This window comes from Podarcis liolepis (genome assembly GCF_965112155.1).
Source record: "Podarcis liolepis genome assembly, chromosome: 1".
NCBI classification, from domain to species: domain Eukaryota; kingdom Metazoa; phylum Chordata; class Lepidosauria; order Squamata; family Lacertidae; genus Podarcis; species Podarcis liolepis.
This window is the reverse complement of record NC_139554.1, coordinates 115,992,174-116,014,832: the sequence shown is the minus strand read 5'-3', so window position 1 is coordinate 116,014,832 and position 22,659 is coordinate 115,992,174. Positions and strand designations below refer to the sequence as shown.

The 22,659-nt window shown below is 42.0% G+C and overlaps 1 protein-coding gene across 1 annotated transcript; it reads right to left on the bottom strand.

The window, feature by feature from the left end:
• Nucleotides 1–811: 811 nt before the first annotated feature.
• CIRSR (corepressor of RBPJ and splicing regulator) lies at nucleotides 812–22,592 on the bottom strand. Its single transcript, XM_083470631.1, is given in 11 exon segments — nucleotides 812–1,048; nucleotides 1,051–1,712; nucleotides 3,455–3,540; nucleotides 5,653–5,759; nucleotides 16,869–16,986; nucleotides 17,145–17,193; nucleotides 18,265–18,321; nucleotides 18,323–18,356; nucleotides 18,858–18,931; nucleotides 19,297–19,391; nucleotides 22,464–22,592. Coding segments are annotated over 11 exon segments (1,404 nt in total). The 5' UTR covers nucleotides 22,536–22,592; the 3' UTR covers nucleotides 812–998.
• Between the last annotated feature and the right edge of the window lie 67 nt (nucleotides 22,593–22,659).

Sequence of the window (22,659 nt, the reverse complement as noted above, 5' to 3'; positions counted from 1 at the left end):
ATGCATCAAAGGCTAAGCTTTGAAAGGCAAGGCACCTCTACTGGACACTGATTTCTGTGATATGCAAAAGCTTCTGCATGGTGGTAGAAAAACACACCAGAACTATAGCAGAAATGAAGAAGCAGAAACACTCCTTGTCTGTACGCTGAATTCAATTGCACTTCTTAGTTTTCCAACTCCCTCGTTATCTGTGCCTTTAAAATAGCAGAGATATCCCAGAGAATAAAGTGAACGTTTTTTTTTGGGGGGGGGGAATCAAAGTTTATTTAATGTAGTTCATCCCTGAACATCTCTTTAAAAAAACTACAACCCAAACCCTAAAGAGAAATCTACTGTCTGACAAGGTTAAGACTAGAGCTGACACAACATTCCTACAGCACATGATATCTACAAACTGTGAAGGCAGTAAATATTCTTCCCATGTCTTGAGAAATAACTCGACGCTGCGGTAACATGTACCAACTAGGGCTCAAGATGCTTAGATAGCCTTGACCAAGTTATACTCCACAGGAGGTCAAAAATGTTGGCTACACACTTATGTGGAACTATGTTGCTGTGCTGTTTTAACTTAAGAAATTGACCTCTTAGGGGGAACTTGGGGTGGGGGTGGGGAAATGCCTTGCTTCAAATATAATCAAGCATTTTGTTGTCCGTAAAAGTGATTTTACCCAGATACTATTGGAATCATTTAATATAACCTGGAACCCTTGCTCCGTTCCTCACAAGAGTATTCACATCTATCACCAAGCAAGGATAAATTTTATTTATTAGTGAAGCTCCCACTTCTACAGAGGATTGCAAAGTCACATGGTTTCCTACACAAACTGAAGACACATTTATTTTGTTAATAATCCCTTCACGTTTTGAAGCCTGTACATGTTTGCAACATATATACAAAATGCAAAGGGTTATTTGAAGTGAGAGAGACAGACAATTTACTGAGAACAGTCAGTCTGAAAGAACGAGAGGTGTATATTAGGAGCCCTTACTGAAGAAGTTCAAAAAAAGATGCAAGCAGTACATCTGCCACCCACATTATCTATTTTTGCCTCTCTCTGCTCCTGCTTCTCTCTCTGCGCTCCATTTTACTGTATTTGTCTCTGTAGCTCTCTCTGTGTTGCTCTCTGCGCACGTCTGAGCTGCAGCTTTTCGCTTCACTTTTCCTGTGCCGCTGCTCCTCATTCGGGCTATAAGTCCTGTACCTCCTGTCAACGTCTCTCCCGCTCCTTTCCTCCTTGCTCTGGCTCCTGCTTCCGCTCCCGTACCTTTCAGATTCTCTTCTCTTGTCTGTGTTATCATTTCTGCTTGTTGTGGGCTTTCTTCTGCTCTCAGAGGAGCTCCATTTGTTGTTCCCTCCAGAACTATCTTGCTTTAAAAGTCCACACTTCTCTCTATCTTTGTCCTTGTTACCATGACTGCTGGAGGGATCTTCATAAAGTTTTCCCTTAGTCTTCGCCTTCTCTTCAGAATCACTGCTGCTAGCCTCTGAAAACTTGGCTTTTCTTCTTTCCTTAGAATCCATCTTCTTTTGTGCTGCTTTATCTCGGCTGTCAGTCTCACTATCACTGTTGCTTTCTGAAGAGTCACTGGAGGATGGGGAAGAGGACCTGCTCTTATGTTTCCTGTGTTTACTTTTGCTTTTTCTCTTCTGCTGCTTTTTCTTCTTTCTATCTCTCTTCTTCTTCTTCTTTTTCTCCAGGCGATCCAGTTTCCTTTTATTTTGAGCATGGAAGAGTAGAGCAATTAAGCAGGGAAGTATGGCAGGGGAATAATGTTATATTTTAGAGGCCAGACCTTACGCAATATCAGACTGTGACGAGTTTACTATTTAAAAAATAAGAACACACTCTACTCCCAAACTTGCCACCTGCTGATGAAATGTAAGAGGCAAAGGGAGCAATTTGCACCTGGGCCATAAAGGTAGTTTTGCTTTGGTTTTTTTTTTTTTTTAAATAGACATGTTCTAAATATTTTTAAATAAAACATTTCTTTCAGTGTTCTAGGATCTAGATACCTTATTTACCTGTGAGTAATATTATTTTTTATAAAAAGTTTGAGAGGCACAGTATCATGGCTCCAGTCCTGTCAAAAGTGCCAGGTATGGAAAAAACAGATATGGTAGGATGCTTTTTGTCCCCCTAACACACTGCCTGGGACACATGCTTCTTCCCCTCTAAGCCTGAAACCAGCAAGGGGCCACGCAGGAACAGGATCCTGCTTGCGTGGATGGGGAATTGTATGTGCATGCCTAATTCTCAGCCCATCCAGTAGCAATGGTTGCATGTGCATAGCCTCGCCTGATGATCAGTGACGGTGCAAACACACTGTTTGGAAGAGGCAGCTTGGCTGAGTTGGATTTAGAATCCCTTCCTCCCTACCAAGCATAGCTGCTTATTGTCTGAAGGTGCTACATGTGCCCCCTCCAAGATGCCGTGCATGCAGATGAGTGTGTTTTATTTAAATTTATAGTCTTGACTTTAGACACTAGTCGCCCAGGGCAGCTAGCAATAGTAATAAACAATTATTATTTTTAAAAGACTCCATCCACAATGAAATGCAACACTGTTGGAAGAAGTAAAGTTGTTAATAATAATCATAATCATAATAATTAATGGCATTCTGCTGTTTTAAGAGGCTCAGTTATGTGTAAGTCCTAGTTTCCCAAAATTGTTGTGGCTAATTTCATTAATTATTCTGGATTAAGGAGTTCGGTTAACATTTCATCCAGTAAGAACAAGTATCATTTACCCCCATATTGTATATATTTTTCAACTGAACATATTTACAACTGTAGAAGGTTGTTGCCATATATAATTCGTTCATTTCATGTTATTGAGAGAGTCCTTCTGTCTGCCCTTGATGAAATATATAAAAAGACAGCATTCAGACTTAGAAAGAACTAGCTGAAACGTCTCCTCCATATATAGGCCTAAGAGCACACTATAGACAAAGTAAATAGAGGGAAAGGTATTTCAGAATTTCAGCTTTAACTCCCCAACCTTGAGAGGTTCTACTGAAAACATGGGAAGTGCTCCAAAAGTGGTGCATTTAATATTGGAGCAAAATTTATTAAAGGTGCAGTACATTATCACCAATATCGCTTAGGATTCACCCACCCCCAATAGTATACTGTGGTACCTCGGGTTACATACACTTCAGGTTACATACGCTTCAGGTTACTGACTCTGCTAACCCAGAAATAGTATCTCGGGTTAAGAACTTTGCTTCAGGATGAGAACAGAAATTGTGCAGTGGCAGCAGGAGGCCCCATTAGCTAAAGTGGTGCTTCAGGTTAAGAACAGTTTCAGGTTAAGAACGGACCTCCGGAACGAATTAAGTACTTAACCCGAGGTACCACTGTGTGTGTGTGTGTGTAAATAAATAAAAAAACTTTGGGGTGTTTTGTTGGTAACTTTTAAGGAAGTACTACTATATCTGTTAGCATTATAGTTACCTCAGAAGTTTCTGTTTTTGCTTAGTTGTCAAGGATTTCAAAAATTCCACTTCTGGATCATCTTCCCCTTCACTTGCAACAAATTCCTATACAATGAAAATGGGAATAGGTTGCTATGGAATACAAACAGAAATGGCAGCACTTATCTTATACCTTAATGACCATGACAAACAATATGAATATTATTATACAGTTGTATCTGGGCTCCCAAATGCCTTGCAAGTCGAACATTTTGGCTCCCGAATGCCACAAACCCAGAAGTGAGTGTTCTGGTTTGCAAACGTTCTTTGGAACCTGAACGTCCGACCCGGGTTCCGCAGCTTCCGATTAGCTGCAGGAGCTTCTTGCAGCCAACTGGAAGCTGCACCTTGGTTTCTGAACATTTCAGAAGTCAAACGGACTTCTGGAACAGATTCCGTTTGACTTCCAACATACGACTCTATTATATTAGGACAACAACATGTTATTTTATAGTTGACTGAGTAAACATATGGCTTTTTTGAGAAGAAAATGAGTTAAGAATGCCACAACAAAGCGACCTACGTATTTGGATAGAGGTTTTTAAAATTTACTTAAATGAAGTAGCTTTGTAAAGTCATGCTAAAAAGGAGACAGTATGGGAATAAATATTCACAAAGTCCCAATAATTCTGAACCGAGGAAGACCATACTCTTTATGGAGGTATTGACTGGTTGAATAGTTTACTTGCCAATTTTAGGCTTTCCCCTTTTCAAACGATATGTTTCCATTTTAACATTTAAGATCCTTTTATGTGCTTTGGTTTCTCATTTCTTGCACACTGGTCGGAGCTCAATTTTTATGAAGTACAACTCAAATTAGACATAAAATGCACACCCCACACTGAGGGCCAAGTTAGATGTGACAGCAGTTGGTCCATGTCTTTAAATGCAGGACTTGCATGTAGAAAGGAGAGGGTGGAGATGTCCAATTTTAAAAACAAAGGTTGCGTGTGAGTGAGAGGAGCAGAATCCTCATCCCTCCTGAGGCTTATCTCCATGCAGCACTTTTATCTCAGCCAGGCACACATCTAATACTGGAGTCCCAATTGGGGGGAAAGTGTCTGAAGAGGAACTACAGGGAGAAAAGCCACAGGGGTCACGTCCTTTCACCTGTGTGCTTTTTTTAACATTTAAAATCAGAACCGCTCTCCATTTTTTATACGTGACTAGCGCAGGCTTCCTCAAACTCAGTCCTCCAGATGTTCTGAGACTACAATTCCCATCATCCCTGACCACTGGTCCTGCTAGCTAGGGATCATGGGAGTTGTAAGCCAAAAAACATCTGGAGGGCCGAGCTTGAGGAAGCCTGGACTAGGGCAACTCTGTGTTTTAAACACACAGATCTGCAATCTTCATGCGTAACTTGTCCAAGAGTCTGAGAAGAGATTACCGTATTTTTTTGCTCTATAAGACGCACTTTCCCCCTCCTAAAAAGTAAGGGGAAATGTGTGTGCGTCTTATGGAGCGAATGTAGGCGGGAGGCTCTGCTCAGCGCTCCCTTTAAAGAGCCACATAGAGCCTCTTGGGGGCTTTTCCCTGAGGAGGGAGAAGGGCTGCCCTCCAAGAAGCAGCTTTTAAAAGCTTTCTCACCAGTAAATGCAAGCCTACACGGCTCCAATTGTCTCCTTTGGATGCCACCAATGAACAGGGGAGAGCCAGTGGAAAGACCACAGCGGCAGACCCTTTGTCATCTCCCAACCCCGGTATGCCTTGACTTGCTATGTGTTTTCCAAACTTGCCTGTATCCTCTTCCTGGAGCACCCAAGGGAAGTGTTCTGGATTGCACCTTCCAAACATGGCATTGCCTGAAGGACATTTTCATTATTTCCCCTCTGGCTTCACCCACTGGTTGCTCTGGCTAAGGCAGCCTCTTAGGATAAGGCAAAGGTAGCAGAAGCTAAAACTATTTCCTCTGGCAGGTATTAAATCACTACTAACCCACAGGAGGCATTTCATTTATTAAACTATGGGTTGGAAAAATTATTTTACACCTGTCACTCTGGATAACAAAAAGAAGAAGAAGTGGAAAACACAGTAAGTTTCAGGACACACATCCCTTGCTCTATCTATTCAGCTTTCCCATGGATATGCATATTATAAAAACATTAAGTAACAATTCACAAGCAATCACATTTAGATTTACAGACATTTTCAGCTTACTGATAAAAAGATCATTACCTGTGATGGATCATTTGCGGTCAAGTTTCTCCCCAGTACATTTTGTTTCAGTGCAAACCCACTGTTTCTCATCTCCGCTATTAGCTCCGAGGGGTGCATTGATGGCCCTGTTCACCAAAATCACAGTTTGAATGTATCATTTATATCTCTCTACCTTTTTTGGACTCCACAGTGGGAATTCGGTTGAAGCTTTGTTAAGTAAAATCACAGCTAAATCAACTCAATAATCTTCTGCTGAGCAAATAATCAGATATGATTTTCTAAAACAGCAGTCTGGAGATTCAGATGGAAAATAATTGCATTTTTCTTTAAGTGCAAGGGGATTCTCTTCTTATGTAACTTTGTCATGTTGAAAACAATATATTTTAGGTATTGTCTGCCTGTAAGCTTTTGATAAAAGTACAAAAATAAAATAAAAAAGCAAGCTTTGAAAGCCATGCCAACTTTAAGATGCAAATGTTTTCTGACACCAAGAATAAATACGAACACATACTTTTAAGAGGGATACTTTAAAGATGTTAGAAAAAATAGTTTTCAGAAAATTAAATGTTGTTTAAAATGCTTACAATATTAATCTCAAATGAGAGTATGCAAGTCACACGGCCCATGATTTGTGGAAGGTCTACAGAATCACAAGAATTAGATGTCTTAAATATTTAATTTTCACTCATAAAATTTATATACTGCCTGATTGTAGAAAAACCTCAAGGAGTTTTTGCTATGGGTAGATACAAATGTAATGATTCCTTTCTCCTCACTGTGATTAGTGGCTCAAAAATCGGATTGCTCTCTTCCCCTCTCTGCTATGTTTGCCCAGCCCAGGAACCTGCCTTATTATTATATCTGTACCAACATGAACCACATTTAACCTTAACCACAGCATACTTGGCATGTATAGGATTGGACTATAACTACCTTTTTGCTCTTCAGGTGGAATTGCATGTTAAAATTGTTCTTATTCTGTTTTTTTTTTCTTCCAACCTGGCAAAACGCCAGTATGTTACACTAGCCATAAGTATTTTTTAAATTTGTACTTCCAAATGATATTCTGTCTCATCAGCAGGATGGCACATTCATTATGGGAAAAAGAGGTGGTTTGCTGCATTTGGTACTGGAAGCCTCTTAGCATTACTATGAATTAGCTAGTTATTACTTACCAACTGATAGTGTTCTTGTTGTCAGTAACAACAACTTAGGCAGAGCTACCTGCTTCATTCTCACCTTTTGCTGTTTCTATCTGCTGTCATTCATTTATTAGCCAAACTTTTTGTTTAAAGCAGCTCTCAGAAATTGTGTGAATGTGCCCACAACCTGCTTTTACAGCACAACACCTCTGCATGCTCAGGTACATGTTTGTCTCTCACAAGGGCATGCTCGCAGCCCAATGAAAGTTGGGGTGCCAGAAGTTGTAGGGATAATATATCGAAGATCGATTTTGGAGGTTTCATTCAGAGAGCTGAGATATTTTTAAGACTCAACACATAAAGTACTCTTGTGCTGCTAATACTGTCTCTTGCTAAATGTCAGCTGAAGTTATTTCCAAATCAGTGCGCTTACGATTTGCCTGCCTTAGAGGTCGGGTGTGCATATAGGATCATATAAGGATAAAAGTTGTCCGCGAGCAAGGCGCAAAAGAAGATGAACTTTGGATTTTTAACATCCCGAGTCACCTTCCTTGAGGTTATTGATTTGCCACCACAGGCCCTCTCTTCAGAAGTTGCTGTTGTTGGTATGTGATTTCCTCAGTAGGGTGGGTTTGAGGCTGAAGCAGTTACAGTTTCTAATTCAGCACACTAAACACCAACCTTAACTGCTCTGTAAAGCTTGGCCCTGTAATCTAGCCTTATGTTCTGTGTTTTATTTATTTATTTTTCTAGTTCATCGCCAAACAGCACGATATCTGAGAATCCTAGTGGTTGTTAAGAATGCCGTTTAAAGTGGAACACTTATACAGAGTTTAACTGCTAGGCCAATGTCGTGTGTGAATGATATAAACATCTCTCCTCCCCCTGTCCAAGATAAAATGAAAGCAGTGTTTCAATAGGCTCTAAATCTTCAGTGAAATGTATAAAAAAGGCATTATAAGAATACAGATTCAGCTGATGTCAAAGAAAAGAGTAATTTGCAAAATGAGGGTACAAAATGAGTGTTCAGTATTGCTATAAAGGGTGATCCTTTGGCAGATACGTAGAGGTGCTCTTCAAGATGCTACTAATATGTATACATACACACATAGGCTGCAATCCTATACATGCTTACCTGGGAGTAAGTCTCACTGAACTTGCGTCCAAGCAGAAATGCATAGGATTGTGTTGCTTGAGTTGTGGTTGAAATAAACGCAGGGCATTAGTTGGGAAACACACAGGTTGGCAGTTGCCTCCCCCATTGGTGTTTCAAACCATGTTATTATTCCTCAAGATCATTCCTTTCTCGTAAGGTGGTATAAAAGTAACCACATCAAATGCTCTTAGATATACTACTTTTCTTTTAAATAATGCAACTCTTAATTATATCAAAGAACAGGCCTTTGAATCTTGCTTAATGCACTCTGTCCCCTTTACTGAAATCTGAACAGGGTAGCAGTGTGTGGCATTGCAGCTTAAGCAAATCAAAAAGTGCATGCTGATTCACAACTGAAGGCGATTTCTGTACTTCTTAGCTTCTTAAGTTTAGATTTGGATTTCAAGAGGTAGAAAAAAGGAACAATAAGCATGACCAAAGCATAGGACAGAATGAGGGAGGGGCAAGTCTGGTTCTCCAGATCTGTCCCTTGTTCTGGTAGCTGTTCTCATAAGGGGGAGATAATGAAGTAACAGCAAGTGTAATTTAGGCTGTTGTCATAATGCAGGGGTGGGAAACTCTCTTGGCCCAGTAGGCCAGATCTTTATCACACACCCACCCCATCCCCACAGGCCACCTCTGACAGGAGGGTGGGACTACTCACTAGTTAGTCATTTGATGTCAGGTGATTGAAACCTGTCAAAATGCAGCACTTTGTACTTGGGACTTGCAAAGCACTTTGTGCAGCTTTCACCGAATGCTTGAAACCAGTTGATTGCTGGGCTTTTGGGAAGTGCTGTCAAAGGGGTTTTGACAGAGTCCACAAAGCCCATTTCAAAGCCCTGTCCTTACCTGCCCCACACCTGATGTCATATATGTCATCACGTGTAAGGCAGGTGGATATGGCTTTGCTGAAATTTGGCCTGCAGACTGAGGGTTCCCCAACCTGCTATAATGACATGTTAGTGAAGGGCCTCATTCTCCAAGCCCAGTCCTGCTCCTCCTTTGTCAAACGGTTTCCCGCTGACAAGGGAAACCTGTAAAGATGCTTTGGGGGAATATATGTACAGCCAGACAACACAAACGTAGTTACAAGCATTTCAGCAAGGACAACAAATGGTGATATAGAGTGGGAAGGTCAAGAATAGAGAGAGAGACAAGGAGATTTCATTGAGTCCTGCATGCAGAGTTCCATCTTGAGGTGGTTAGCTTTAAAGCCAAGCCTCGGAAGGAGACAATTTTTGCACAAGACTCAGTTGCTATTAGGAAAATGCAAGGTTGCTATCGGTGACTAAAAGTGAACATGCTGCCCTCTAGTGGCTGGCTTGGACACATTCTGAAAATGACAAGTAAATCAGAAACCTTTACAGTATTTAAAAACACACTCTCTCTCCTTCAAGCTCATGTAAGGTGGCAAAACCTCATTATGATTTTTTGAAATGTCTCTAGGTTGTATCTTCATGTGGAAGCCCTTTATACTGGTTGCTTATGCTTATTATGTCATCATCAAAATGGTCAATGCCATCTTTCTCTAACTTTTCTAATTTAAGCTATAATGTGTGAACAAAGTGAACCAAACAAGTATAAAATTTTAGTCTGGACTCTGCTGAGAGGGCACACTGAACAACAGTACAGTGAACAATTCCATTTTTTCCTCTTTGCTAGGAGTGATTTTGTCATGGTGTGTTGAAACGCATCAGGGGGCAACCGATGTCAGTTTTTGGTATGCCACGAATTCTGTCAAATTTAGAATATTTAAAATAGGAATTGGTTTCCCTGCCTTGCTGCAATAAAGCATGTGCCCGCTGAACATTAAGTACAGATGGTTAGCTATAGGAAACACAGGTTTAACATGTACAGTGGTACCTCAGGTTACATACACTTCAGGTTACATACGCTTCAGGTTACACACTCCACTAACCCAGAAATAGTACCTCGGATTAAGAACTTTGCTTCAGGATGAGAACAGAAATTGTGCTCCGGCGGCGCAGCGGCAGCAGGAGGCCCCATTAGCTAAAGTGGTGCTTCAGGTTAAGAACAGTTTCAGGTTAAGAACGGACCTCTGGAACGAATTAAGTACTTAACCTGAGGTACCACTGTATTCATAGGGCCATTCTTCAAGCAAGTGTGTGCAAACTTTCTTTGCACACCTCAGTTTACGATCAATGCTGACAAATAACCATTCTATTTCTGCAGCTTCTAATTCTTGTTGGCTTCGTTTTTAAAACATTTCCCGATACCTGTATTGTTTATTATACAGTGATACCTTGGTTTAAGAACAGCTTAGTTTATGAACAATTTGGATTAAGAACACTGCAAACTCAGAATTAGATGTTTTGGTTTGTGAACTTTGCCTTGGAATAAGAACATGTTTCGCTTCCTGTTGAGTGTGTTCCATTTGAAAATTGAGTCCCCCCGCTGCTATGGGAAAGCACGGCTTGGTTTAAGAATGTTTTGGTTGATGAACGGATTTCCGGAACGGGTTAAGTTTGTAAACCAAGGTATCACTGTATTTTGTTTTTGTTTTGGAGTCAATATTTTGCTTTGCATCCACGATAGCACCAGACACATACCGTATTTTTCGCCCTATAGGATGCACTCCCCCCCCTCCAAAAATGAAGGGGAAATGTGTGTGCGTCCTATGGGGCGAATGCAGGCTTTCGCTGAAGCCTGGAGAGGGAGAGGGGTCGGTGCGCACCGACCCCTCTCCCTCTCCAGGCTTCGTGCGGCTCTCCGCAAGCCAGGGGAGGCCGGCAGGAAGTCGCGCCGATCTCCCCCGGCTTGTGGATTGCTGCCTGCATCCCGAAGCCTAGGGCGAGCTGAACAGCACGCCCCAGGTTTCGCGCGGCTCTCCACAAGCCGGGGGAGCCCGGCGCGACTTCCTGCCGGGCTCCCTAGGCTTGCAGATAGCAGCCTGTTCTGGGGTTGTGGGAAGCTCGGGCTTCCCCCGCCCCAGCCCCGCGCCTGGGGGGGGAAGAATTTTTTTTCTCTTTATTTCCCCCCCCAAATACTAGGTGCGCCCTATGGGCCGAAAAATACGGTACATATGGATTGATTGAAAAAACCTACCCTAAATTTTAATGCCCTGGCTGCATTTTGAAGTTGCTCTAGATCACATTTCTAAACCTATCTACCTGGCAGCAAGTCGCACTGTAATTAAAAGGATTTATATTCCATCTGTAAAGAAGACATGATATTTAAAAGGTGTAAATCTTAAACAAACCCTGACTGAGGGCCAGACAGTAAATTTTAAGATAGCAGCAATTGTCAATGGCAGCCATGTTCTGTTACTACCTGTTGTACAGAGAGTAAGATACAAAATATAAAACTAAATCCCATGATAAAACTAAGCTGATCCCATGATATCACCAAGTTCTGCAGCTCTCTGCTCTTGTTTTGTGTCAGTAGAACCCATTGGCAATGGGCATGGTGGAAGAGCACAATGTGGAACATTGTTTTGTTTTAATTATAATAATAATAATAATAATTTTTTATTTATACCCCGCCCTCCCCAGCCAAGCAAGTTCTACTGTAACAGAAGGAAGAGAGGGAACGAGTTTCCCAGCAGCCATATTTAGTGGTAGCTACATGTTTCTTGCAATGTTCAATCTGGCCCTCAGAAGAAGCAGAAGTAATTGTGCCCCTCCAGCAGTTTTGTCATAGTTCATCAATGGTATAAATGATTAGCATTTGCTGGTAGTTAACTAGAAGACAAAAAAGCTAGATTAACATTAGGGATCTTTTGGATGCAACTGACCACACCTTCAGGAAAATACACAGTGCCAGTTCACCTCAACTGATAGAGTTTTGCATTTAATTACTACCTTATATTGATTATGAACCTGGAAAGTTACAATCAGTGGGGGAAAATATTTTTTTTTTTTTTAATCTAAAACCAGCTTAGCCTAAAGAAGCATTTTGATTGCCTAATTTAACTTTGTAAAGGCTGTAGTAAAGCTTATAGCTGGTCTCGGTAAACCTCGCAGCTGGAATATTCTCACACTACCATGTAGCTTTCCAGTGATCAAAGTAAGTTACTTTATATATCAAACTAAGATTTCATAATGGAAATAAATGCAACACCAGGGGGGGTGCAGTTGTCATGAAATAATTACACTCCTGGGAGATTACAGACAAGGCTGTACCCCAGGGGTGTGATTATCCCATGATAACCACATCCAGTGAAATTGCCTTATTGCAAAAATAATCTCCATTCACCAGCAAGATATATTATTCAATAGGAGACTTGTGAAAGCGGAGAGATTATATTTTTTTAAAGGTCTGAATCACCAACTGGATTAGTACTATGGTCTGTATACAAAGGGAAAAATGAAACCCACACAGACAGAATGCATGTTATTTCTTCTGTTTGCTACTGTATGGAGCTGTGCTGTTTTGTATTGTTAAAAACAGACACCCATTCTTAAGGAACAAGGCACTCATCAGCACCAAACAGGGGCTTTAAACTGTATGGGTGCAATCACCCTGATGCTATTCTGTACAAAGCAGGGGTTGCTGGTCCAGAAGGGCAAAAGAAGCGCAGCGACCCACCAAATGCAGCCACTTCCCCATAACACCCCCAGTCTCTCCCCCCCCCCCGCTTAATCACAGTGCTTTACCCCCCCCCCTTCACTTGCACACTAAAATCACCCATGGCCTATCTTTCTGCTTGGAATCTGCACTGCTGTCGCTTGCCCCCCAACTCTCCAGAAAGGGGCAAGTGAGTGATAAAAACACCTATTTCTGCAAGCCATTTCCTATAGAAAAACAGTCCTCAGGCAGGGCAACCAGACCCACTACTCCTCTAAATAGCCGCCTTTCCTTGATTGGAAACACCTAGCCAATCAGGACACAGCTATTTGCTGCAATTTACATAAAGTAGCTTGTTCAATCGATCAATACCCACAACCAATACATCAGAAGTACTTCAAAAATATTCTCCCCCCCCCCACCCGACCCACCCACAATTTTATTCTGATTCATTTAGGATACACCTTGCTGCTGTTGCAGTTCTGTGCTGAGAGAGAGAGCAGCTTAGCAAACACACCACTTCAGAGGTTTGGCAAGAAAACAGTAGAAGGAGCAGGCTGTTTAAAGCAGGGACAAGAAACGCCAACAAGAATGTTTGGTTTATGTGCTGCACTGGGAGAAAAAGCTCTCATTTCTCAGTGCAGCACACAAAAAAAGCTCTTGCCCAGCCCTTAGCCTCACTGTTTCTGCTCCTCCTACCCGCTAACCTTGCTTTTTCCCTACCTGTTCCTAGCCTATTTATTTCTGCCCCATCTCTTAAGCACAAGGAGCTGCTGACTGTGAGACTCCAAGATCGGGTGGTAAGTTGTAATGGAAAAGGAAAGATCGGGTGGTAAGTTGTAATGGAAAAGGAAAGAGAGATAAATAAATCTGCCGTCCCCATCTCAACAGCTCCACCAGCCCCGGATGCCATCTGGTTGGGGCAGATCAGTGTAGGATGTGAGTGGAACCAGCTGTAGTTGATTCCTGCCATGCAGCCAGAGAGCTTTGAAACCAGCACTGCTAGGTTCAGTGTGTTCTTGCTGGAAAACCATCCCTGGATGGCACCTTCAAGATTGTGACAAGGGTGAGGGTGTCCCACCTTTCCTCTAAAGGAGGCTCCAGTATGAAACTTCCCAACTGGAATTCATTAGCAAATCTGATACTGTGGACTCAATAGAGAATGGGCTGGCTATCTCACTGACTTAATTTAGGTGTTGATTTCCACTATCTTCCTATGTCCATCACCAGTGGCTTTTAGGTAGAAATTGGTCATACACACTGTGATGACATATGGCATTCATCTGTGCAAAGTAACAGGATGCATCTACTGTTATGTCTTGGACTGATCAACCTTTAAGCTTCACTTTGCTAAACCCATACAGTGGTACCTCTGGTTGTGAACGGGATCTGTTCCGGAGCCCCATTCGCAACATGAGCAGAATGCAACCCACGTCTGTGCGGGTTGCGATTCGCCACTTCTGTGCATGACGTCATTTTGCGCATCTGCGCATGCACGAGCGGCGAAACCCAGAAGTAACCCTTTCCAGTACTTCCCGGTCACTGCGGGACGCAACCTGAAAACACGCAACCTGAAGCTAATGTAACAAGAGGTATGACTGTACTGTACTGCAACATACCTGTTAAGCCTAGTATTACGCAGGACTCTTTGCTATTTTTACTGCAGCAGATGATCAGTTACCCCTCTGGAAATTATTTCCAACATACTAACAATGCCCAAAATTTTACTCCAGAGTTTTAACAGAGGGTGCTCCAGAGACGTCAAAAACTATGAAAGTAATCTGCAAACTGCTGAGGTTTAATAAGCAATTCACAAGGATAGGTAGAAGATAGACCATAGCTCATTAGCCAAAAGTGACAAGGGTAGCTTTTCCAGCCACTTCATGGCCTGCCTGTGCAGGCTGTGTCTTTGTGAAGTGTATTTGTATGAAAGAGAGAGTGATGCATCTGTGTCTGTGGTCTATAGGTGTGTGATGAGTGTCTGCATGTGCATGTGGAGTGGTTGCATGGTAAGGGAAAATAACTGTACTTGTTATTAGACAACAACAGCATCATTGTGTGTGTGGAAAAGTCAATACAGTCATACCTCTGGTTGTGAACGTGATCCGTGCGGGAGGCACGTTCACAACCCGCAGCATTTGCTTCCTGAAGCGCTGTGCCTGCGCACACGTGTGACGCAATTTTGTGCTTCTGCGCATGCATGAGCACCGAAACCCAGAAGTAACCGGTTTCGGTACTTCCGGGTTTGGCACGGTCTGCAACCCGAAAACACGCAACCCACAGCGTTCGTAACCCGAGGTATGACTGTACTGTGTTATTTCCAAAATCAGGACCGGCGGGACACGGCTGGCAAGCATGAGGTTGTCTGGTGGAAGGGGTAGAGGGAAGCAGCAACGAGTGCACATTCTCTCATTCTGTGTTGTGCTATGTCCCCAATGGCAGCCACTTTGTGACTGGCACCCACAACACTTAGAAGTGGAAATGTGCCCAATGGCCAAAGAAAAAAGTGACTGCTATACTATAATGCAAGGTTATTGCAGAAACCAAAGTTGTTGAGTGCAAAATACTGATGACAACTCTAAAATGGCAGGGCTGAATCACGAATGCTACAAAGCAAAGAAAGTCACACTTTCTTTTCTGGTACACAGGGAAGCCTTCTTTCCCTTCCACTGTCAATTACTATCACTGCCAGTGGTTACTGGAAAGTTTCCGTTTTAATTCTAAAAGCCCCAAGAGGACCCCCCTCAGCCTAAGAGAATCCAATCTGCGAAAGAAGGCCTCTCTCTCTCTGTCTCTCACTGATATGAATAGATAGCAACACTGAAGATCACCAGGGGAGGTGAGAGAAGAGCAGGGATTTTAACTTAAGTCTCCTAGGCCTAAGGATATATATTTGTTATACAAATAGAATGGATATACAGTGATACCTTTGTTTAAGAACAGCTTAGTTTATGAACAACTTGGATTAAGAACACTGCAAACCCAGAAGTAGCTGTTTTGGTTTGTGAACTTTGCCTTGGAAGCAGAACATGTTCCACTTCCTGTTGAGTGTGTTCCATTTGTAAATTGAATCCCCCACTGCTATGGGAAAGCATGCCTTGGTTTAAGAATGCTGTGGTTTAAGAACGGATTTCCGGAACGAATTAAGTTTGTAAACCAAGGTACCACTGTATTTAAGTTTAAAGAACTGAGCACAAGAACATCTACCATTTGAACCATTAATAAAGGCAAGGCAAAAATCACAACTCAGTTTGTAATATTAGAGAACTAAAGAACAGTACTTAACTTGCTGGCAGAAGCAAAAAAACTCCACCCGTTTCAAGAAAGAGATAGATAAATTTAGGGAGACTATTTGCACTTGTCCACAATACACCAAAACTTCAGATTATTTTCTCAGTTCCCTGAATGCTACCAACGTGGCATGTGGCAATGTGGTAGAATGTGCAGATACCAAGTGGAATGTGTTTGTGTCCCAATACAACTTCCTTTTGTGTAGGGGTAAGGAACTTTGTTGAGCGCGAGGGAACCTTTTGGGGGCCGCATGCCCGTGGTGGATAGGGCCAGAGGCAAAAGTGTATGTACAGTACAGTACTTTGTACAGTAGGCTAGTTTCTAAACACCTTCTCAAACCCTTCTCCATCTAGACAAGCAAGAGGCATTAGCAGAGTTAAAGCTCACATTAGCTGAACAAGAATATTCAGGGTGCAAAACAGGGCCAGTGACAGGTGTGGCCTGGGACTCCCCAGACAGAGAGGACTAGGGAGCCTCATTTGGTCCCCTGCTCCTGATTACACATTTCCTTCTCAAGCTCACAATCCTATGAACACTTACTGAATAGTATGTCCCCTTGAAGTCAGTGTGGCTTGCTTTTTAAGTATAGGATTGCACTGTTACATTTATTTTTTTTAATGTATATTCTTAATTAGCTCTGAGAGCAATGGGCAGGTATCCTCTCTGTGCAGTTCCAGAGAATACTCCTAGCATCCTAGCATCCTGTCCTCCTTTCTTTCCTGGTACTTAAGGGATTCCCCTGTGCCTTGTAGCTGTAGTGTGAGTTGTGCCAGGAAATCCAAGAGCTTTCCATCAGGATGATGTCATTGCCCACGTATTGGCAGTGACGGGAGGGGATCAATGCTGCATGGGGCCACAAATGCACCCAGCATATTGCCTTAGTTTTTCAAGGCACACTTCAGTCCCTCTGGCAACATACTGTAGTACTCCAGCATAGCTTGGGAATCACTGAATCAGATGGCTCACAAAACACAGAAGGAACATTATTCCTTTCAGAGAAGTGGCACGAAAATGCTTCTTCAAAACAAAATCCTATGCAAGTGCAAGAATGGGTTTGAGAAAATATTTCAAAACGTATTTTAATAGAATGATAAAAATACATTTAAATTGCTTACCTGAGCCATCATTGGAAACAGAGCTTGCATTAATCCCAGAAAGGCCGAACAAAGGGCATTCTCTGTCTGTGTTCACGTGGCCCCACTTGTGACATTTAATGCACCTCACATTCCTCACCTGAAACAATGCCAATATTGACATAATTTTACTCTTCAATATCCCCGTCTGTCCAATGAAACAGCTGCATGTTAAAAACCTAGTAAAATATTATGTACGTCACTGAACATTTGAAATTCACCATGAAAACAGGAGGGGAGGAAATGCACAAAACTTGCCTGGATGCCAAATGGCTGGTCTCTAATGTTCATGTCATCCTTAGCATATCTGTTAAAGTACAAGAAGGTATATAAGTATACATAAGCTCAACACTTATACTATTATTGGGGATTCAAACGATGTAGAATTAAGAATAAAGGAGAGCAGTTTCAATCGTGAAACCTTGGGTTTGGATGACATCAAATACTTTACAAGTTTGTGAAATTACAGCATCATTATTTAGTCAAAACTGTCATGTTCAGCAAGTCAAGGAAGTTTCACTTAAGGAAAAAACATGTTGTTTACACACTTTCTACCATGTTTATTATTTTTTAATATTCTAATGATTTCCTGTAGCTTTGAGTTTTCTTGACTGCTGTTTTGTTACTCCTGCTTCTGTTCTGTCATCAAGATGTATATAGTTTTTCCATTTTTGTGAACTTCTTTTTAGACTTAACTGGGAAAGTAGCATTAGAACTGATTTAAATAAATACATGCATTGAGTTAGATCCATGTCTTGCATGAGAAGAGAGGCATTTGAGTAAGACGTCCTGTTTGAATTCCACTGATTCCCCCATTCTGCTGCAACCCCCCCCCCCCTTCTGATGATGTTCTGTTTAGGAAAGTTTAATATTTAATGCTGCATTGGTTTTTAACACTCGATTAGAAGCCGCCCAGAGTGGCTGGGGAAACTCAGCCAGATGGGCTGAGTATAAATTAATTAAATAATAATAATAATAATAATTCTGGAGGCAGGGACCAGAACTCTTTTCATACTTCCCTGAATCTTCCCATTGTGTGATGAATGTCAGTAATACTGGAAGTTTATTCAGCTGTTTGGTCAGCATTTTTCTTTATCCATTCACCTCTCCACAAGTTCATGGATTTTATATTTATTTAGATCTGATATAGGAGCCCTAGGACTCAGTTGATCCACGTTTGAAAAACAAGTCAAAGATAATACCACTTGAGAGGGCTTTTTTCTGTTGTTTTATTTAAAAAAGATTTCAACCTTGAGGAACTAGGAAAACCTTTTCAGACTTAAGACTTCAGAGCACATACTTTTCAGACTTAAGAGCACATACTTGAAAATAAACTCTGCATACAGCATTATCCAAATAAGAAAGGGATAATTCTTACTTTTCACGTGGAGCTACCTTCTGCCATTCAAATTTGTACTCAGTCTCTCCTTCTTGCTAAAAACAACAAATATAAAGTCCTGTTAAAAACACCTGGTTTGAAATTTATGCCGAATATAATTGGGGGGGGGGAATAAATTTCAAAATTACCTCTTTGCTCTCTTGTTTCATTATCAGCATAGAAGGAAAAGATAAGACGAAACATTAGAAAAGACAAGTAGATATCAATATTGCAGGCAACATCCAGATAATAGGATATCATGCATCTCTAAAAATCATAGAGCACTTATTAAATCCAAGTATTTTCCTTATTTTAAAAAATGCACATTTATTTGCAGTCATGTAATCCCCAAGGTCTTATTTCTAGACTTATAGCTGAGGCTGCAGTAATACATACTTCCTTATGAGTAAATCTTATTAAACTTAGTAGTAGCTACTTCTGAGTAAACCTGCCCAAGACTCTGCTTTAAGAGTCTTTTCATAGTATTCAAACCTTGGATACAATGTAGGATCAAGTTCTATGAGCTATTATGCAGGGTTCCAAGCTCAGCAGAAAGGGATAATTTATATATTTGTGTTGATGTTAGAAATTACCTTTCTTTGCTCCTGGTGGGGCCTCATACATAAAGTTTAGACCATTCTTCACACGCTCATCACCCATAAGCAATCTATACAAAAAACAATGAGAATGATCACAAAGAAACAGGAGATGGGTGTCTTAGATACTAAAACATTTTAAAATAAAATAAAATAAAATGGCAACTCCCCATTTATGTGTGGGTTACGTTCCAAGGCTTAATGGTTTAAAGGCAAAAAGGAGAGGAAGTACAGTACCGTTGTATAAGTGTTCTGGAATAGCAATGGCTTCAGTGAATACAACTTACCATTTTTCAAATAAAAGTTTGAGACTCAAAAACAGATTAGTAGTATGAGAAGTCCCAAACTGAGATGCTTATATCTGCTAGATTTTAGGAAACCAAAAGTAGAGGGGTTTTTTATCTACTAAAATGTAAGATTAAATGTTGTTTCTCACCTGTTATCATAACATTCCTGCTCTTTAAGGTATTGCTGCATTAACTCTTCTTGTTTCTTTTTGTCGTAAGTTATTTTCTGTTCTGCCATCCATACCTAAAGGGAACAAATATGATATACGTATTTCCACTTTATATGCAATCAGTGAGCCAGCATGGTGTAGTGGTTAAGAGTGGAGGACTCATAATCTGGTGAACTGGGTTCAATTCCCCGCTCCTCCACATGCAGTTGCTAGGTGACCTTGGGCTAGTCACACTTCTTTGAAGACTCTCAGCCCCACTCACCTCACAGAGTGTTTGTTGTGGGGGAGGAAGGGAAAGGAGAATGTTAGCCACTTTGAGACTCCTTAGGGAAGTGATAAAGCGGGATATCAAATCCAAACTCCTCCTCCTCTGTACTGAAATTCTGTAATCCAAATAAATTAGGAAACACTGCCAGCATATGTGTAAACACAGTTACATGGTTTCAGAGATTAGATAGTATTTTGACTATCTGGTGTGCTGGTGGTAGAATTTGGAAAATCCCACATTATCCAGAAATTGCTTACCAGTACACTAACTTTGCAGTTCAATTTATTTCAGTAGTATTAACTTCCAAGAAAATAAGGTGTTAACCACATATTTAGCATTTTGTCCTCATCTGTAAAATGACCAGCTTTTGGAGGTTTGTAGCGGTAGCGGGGCATCAAAATAATTGTCAGATAAAGATGACAAAACATTAACTTTTAAGCTTCACCATTCTGTCATATATTTATACCCTGCCTTTTCCCCTGACAGGGACAGTTTAAGATATAATCCGCTCTGCCCATGCTAGATGGCATTCACCCAAGTGTTCTTGAGGGCCGTTATTAATCTTTTAAGTGAAATATATAACTTAACGTTAAAGTCAGTATCCATAGTGGAGTGGATGATAATAAGCAACGTAAAACCCATACGTAAACAAATAATCCAGGGGGACCCATGTAATTACACACCTGTCAACCTCACAGATACACCCTTCCCCAATATGACCCAGGTAGTTCGGTGACAATAAAGAGCAGATTGAGTGGGGCAGGCTTTAGGGGGCAGAGAGGAAGGGGAAGTACATGCATGTAATACTGAACATCACCCACGGTTTTCACAATGACAGTTCTCAATGGCCTGTATCAAATTGGCGCTTACTTGCTAACCTTGAGAGTAAGACCTATTTAGCTCAGTTGGGGCTTACCTTCGAACAGGCATATATAGAATTGCCCTGCTGAACAACAAGGCACAGAATATGAAATATTTTAAGCGCTCATCAAGGGCATATAGAACTGTAGAGTTGGAAGGGACCCTGAGGATCATCTGATCCAAGCCAACCTAATGCAGGGATATGCCGCTTTCCTCTACAGCAGAGGTCAGCAAACTTTTTCAGCAGGGGGCTGTCCCTCAGACCTTGTGGGGGCCGGACTATATATTGGGGGGGGGGAATATGAACAAATTCCTATGCCCCACAAATAACCCAGAGATGCATTTTAAATAAAAGCACACATTCTACTCATGTAAAAACACGCTGATTCCCGGACCGTCTGAGGGTCAGATTTCGAAGACGACTGGGCCTGATTTGGCCCCTGGGCCTTAGTTTGCCTACCCATGCTCTACAGCAGGGATGTACAACAGGTCAATCGCGATCTACTAGTAGATCCCTGCGATGTTTTGGTAGATTGTGGTCGATCTCTGGCTCCCTTTCCTCTGCGTAGGTAGATCTGGCTATTGTGAGTGAGTTAAGTCCCCCAACTTCCCTTGCCTTCCTCCCAAAAACGGAACTCCCCTCCCCAAAGAAGCCTGCAAAACCGGTCTTTCCTCCTCCCCAAAAAAGCTCAACAACTTGAGCTGAACCCCTAAAAAAATGGGGGGTAGATCACTGCCAGATTTTAATTCTGAAAGTAGAAGCAGTCTCTTGGAAGTTGGCCACCCCTGCTCTACAGGGATTGAACCTCCAACACTGGCTTTATCAGCACCATGCTCTGTCCAGGGTGAGCTATCCAGGGTGATTTAATTTTAAAAAGTAGTAAGAGGACAGATGCTCCACCAAGGTCAGCCCAAGACATTTCAGCAACTGAGGCAGACCCCAAAATGGTAGTTTCATTTCTACCCCACCCACCAGGGAAGAAGGGGTGAGAGAGGATCTGCATCAGGAACAAGAGGGGAAAGAGAATATTTACAGATAAATTGCAAACAGATAAAAACACTGGCAGGATTATTGTAATAACCTGCAGTTACATAAGAGTATATATTTAAAGAAGACAAATAAATGAGTAAGTTAAGTGAATTTGGATATGCAGAAGATATTAAAAATTAAGGAACCACGGAAAGAGGGGGAAGGAAGTCAAGTTTTAAATTGTCAAAATGATTGTAAAATCAGTGAAATGTATAAATATTTTTTTTAAAGGAACAAGAGGGGAAAGAAAGCTGGGCATCGGGATCTTCTGCCCCAGCATATGGATCCAACTCCCTTCAGGCCCCCCGCCAATAAAATATTTGAGGGGGCTGGGCCCCTCCAAAGTTGATGGGCATTGCCATTCAATTGATGCTGTGCACCATAATCTTGTGATCCAGAGGGAGCGGCTTACCTGCCTGCTCCCCTGTATTTTATTCAAATGACCTCCCTGCTGTCGCCAGAGCCAGTCGCCCCACTTTGCCTCTTAATTGCCCCCCCCCCAACGTCTCATGGCTCAAGTGGTCACAAAACCAGGGCTGCAGATGCTGGGGGGCAGAAGGGAAGGGATGACCTGAAAATATTCCAGGCTGTGAGGGTTCGCTTTGTGCTAAGAGGAACCCACCCCCCCCCCAAATCCTAGAACCGTAGAGTTGGAAGGGACCTCCAGCGGTCATCTAGCCCAACCCCCTCATCTCTAAAGCACCCATGGCAGAGGGCCATCTGCTTAAAAAACAAAACAAAAAACAACACCTCCGAGGAAGGAAAAGCCCCCCACCTCCAGAAGGAGGTCTTTCCACTATCGAACAGAAGAAGAAAGCATCCCACACCCACCCACTGGAAGTTAAAAGGGGGAGGCCTCCCAAAGCGAGGAATACACGCCGACTCTACCACGTCTGAACGCGCCATGGGTGTATTGGTGGTGTGTGAAGCGTGTCGGCTGGGTTGGGGGGAAAGGAGAAACCCGCTGGTTCATCTCCTCCTCCTCACCTTTTTGATATTGGACTTGGAGGCCGGGTGGAAGTCCTTTTTGCACATGAAGTTGGCGAATGATTTCCCCATGATGGCGGCGGCTTCGGCTTTCGGCCACCGGGAATTCGGGCGGCGGCGACGGACCCTTTTTTTACCTCAGGAATGGGACGCCTGCCTCCTTGACCGTAGTATGAACGAGGCTACGCGGGAGGCG